This window comes from Chenopodium quinoa, unplaced genomic scaffold, assembly GCF_001683475.1.
Source record: "Chenopodium quinoa cultivar QQ74 unplaced genomic scaffold, ASM168347v1, whole genome shotgun sequence".
In the NCBI taxonomy this organism is placed as follows: Eukaryota; Viridiplantae; Streptophyta; class Magnoliopsida; order Caryophyllales; family Amaranthaceae; genus Chenopodium; species Chenopodium quinoa.
In genome coordinates this window covers 3,128,990-3,131,749 of record NW_018743262.1, presented here as the reverse complement: position 1 = coordinate 3,131,749, position 2,760 = coordinate 3,128,990, and the positions used below count along the sequence as shown (strand labels likewise).

At 36.2% G+C, this 2,760-nt stretch overlaps 1 protein-coding gene across 1 annotated transcript; it reads right to left on the bottom strand.

Annotated features, from left to right (window-relative positions):
• Window positions 1-662: 662 nt before the first annotated feature.
• LOC110735310 (divinyl chlorophyllide a 8-vinyl-reductase, chloroplastic-like) lies at window positions 663-2,221 on the bottom strand. Its single transcript, XM_021915485.1, has one exon. It carries the CDS (start codon window positions 2,059-2,061, stop codon window positions 799-801), a length of 1,263 nt encoding a protein of 420 aa, XP_021771177.1. The 5' UTR covers window positions 2,062-2,221; the 3' UTR covers window positions 663-798.
• Window positions 2,222-2,760: the final 539 nt, after the last annotated feature.

Here is a 2,760-nt window from a genome sequence, read left to right as displayed (position 1 = left end):
TCTTACCTACTGTCAAACATAGGGTTTGATCTATGCAGAACCAGAAGCCGATAATCAATCCATCAGAAGCTTTCAAGTGAAATTAGTGGCAGTGCCCAAAGATGCTGTCAACAGTTGAGTACCTAGCATTCTGGTGATAATGGAGGAGGGGCAGGTGGGGAAGAGTGGTAAAAGGAGCACAAAATAAAGATGAAAAGGGCAAATTAAAGAACCAAAATGAAGGTCCTTACAGTATAAGCCAAAAAAATTCAATCACCTGAAATTCCACTATGAATACAGCTCCATATATTGAACACTTATTTCAAAGCTCCCAATGTACTGCAACTAGGTAAGCTTCTGTGTATCAAACTATCAGGTGCAATTAATGCACATCTGGACACATTGTCTTGAATCGGATTGGTTAAATCAATTTGTCAGTGAATACAAGTGACACTAAATGAAGACAAAATAAGTTAACTTCCAATTGACTACATGTTATAGATATGATAATGAGTTTTATAAGATTATGGAGATTAGTGACTTGTTCAGCCATAACTTGTAATGCTGAAGCAAGAATTAGGACACATCTCGTTGGTGGATTCAGAAAGTGAATGTAAAATATGTCAATGTATCAACTCAATTCAATTAACTGTAGAAGCAAAAATGAAAGGGTCTAAGTATCATCAAGGTCGTGCAATACAAAATAGTCAATCAGTCAAAAGTTTATATCACTGCAAATGCATATAGTTATACAAATGGTAAGAACAGGATGTACATTTATATGTAATAAAGCATTGAAGTTGAAGGATCCAAAAACAACTAAAATATTGTCTGTTCACCCAACTCTTGGCCGGCCATACCTTCTGTAAGGACCTTCTGGAAGAACTCTTCCAAAGTGTCTCTTCCATAGCTTGGAGTTTTATCAGCACTGTATTCTCCAGTCTCAGGATCCAGAACCAGCATACTCTCAGCAGCATAATATCGCCCAATTTTCCCAAACTCTGCAGCATCTTCCAAAGATGGGATAACCTTAGCTAGGAAATCAAGAACACCAATAGCAAAATCCATGATCTCAATGGGAACTTTGATAAATTTTGGCTCCTTTTCCAAAAGTCTAAACAACATCTCTCCTTGCTCTAATGGCGTAAGTGCTTTCCCTGGCCCTCCAATTGGCAAAACCTTATTAATCTTATTTTCATCTAAGACAGAATCCACAATAAACGAAGCTAAATCAGGCTCACTCATTGGTTTACAAGCACACAATTTCCCATCCCCAAACATCACATAAGGTTTGCCATCTTTCACAAGCTCAACCTGCCCTCCCAAACTCTTAAAAAACGCGGTAGGCCTCACAATGCTATAGCTAAACCCCTCATCTCTCTCAGCTTCCTGCATCAATTCCGCCTCGAATTTCAACTTGGCGCGCTGAAATTGTAAAAGGGGTTTCTGCACACATATTGCAGAAAGCAACACAAAGTGAACAGCCCCAAATTTCCTTCCAGCAAGAAGACTGTTCTTAGTAGCCTCATAATCAATCAACCAAGAGTCTTTAATCCCCCCATTTCGACTCGCTAGGCACGAAACCACAACATCAATCGAATCAACCCCGAAATTCACCAAATTCCTCTCCAAATCATCCAAATTAGTAACATCAGAAAAGCACACCTTAGCACCATTCAATTGACTAAGAGTCTCTTCTTTACCATATCTTCCTCTAATCCCACTTTTCTCTCTCGCAACAGCAATCACATTAAAACCCCTCTTAACCAACTCTTTTACAACAAATTTACCAATGTACCCAGTTGAACCTACAATCAATACATTAATATCCTTAGGATTTTTGCTTCTAAATAACTGGTTTTTAGGAGATTGTTCTACTATTGTAGTGCTACTATTTGAAGCAGTAATTGGGTACACTAAATTATTATTTTTGCTACAAATTTTGTGGGATTGTGACCTACAGAAGTGAAATTGAAATGGGTTCACCTGAAATTGGCTGAATTTTTCTGGGTTATTTCTGAAATGATCTTTTAACTTTGGTACGTTGAAAGTGTATCGAGGTGAAGTAGTGATAATTGACATCCTCTCTGTCAGCAGACTGAGCTACGGCGATGAGAAAGAGTGGGTGAAGAGAGAAAAAGGTCGGAGACGGAGATGCTGAGCTGAGTGAGTCTGAAAGTGTCAGGATATTTTTGGTGCCAAAAAAGCAGATTGCGAAAAATACAGGGGAAGAGAAATGCTGTATTCTCGGCCATATAATCTATATCTACACTTTAGTATCTAAAACACAAATCACAAATTTTTCACATGACACATGCATCACAATTCACAAGTCACTAATGTAATCACCCCATATGTCACATGTCACCTACCTTAATATACGTAGTATATGTTTATGTTTTTATGCATTCTACAACTTGCAAATTCAAGTAAGAAAATGAAGTGTTTCATTTCTACCATAATAAAATAATATTCAATTAATTAATACACATTACATAAATATATGAATTATTATAAAAATTGTCTTTTCATCCCCTAGACTTTAAATATAATTTAAACTAATACCGAGTATGTCATTTCATATCCCACATTCTTCATGTATATATATTTAACAAAATTCCTTCATGTTCTTTCACAATTCTACCCTCACCCTTTTTTTCTTTTAAGTTTTAAAATGAAACAATTACTTTGTATAAAAGCATACCAATATATGAAATAATAAACCCAAGTAACAACCCGTGCATTAGTCTAAAAAGCTAGTTTAATGTTAAAAGTATCAAG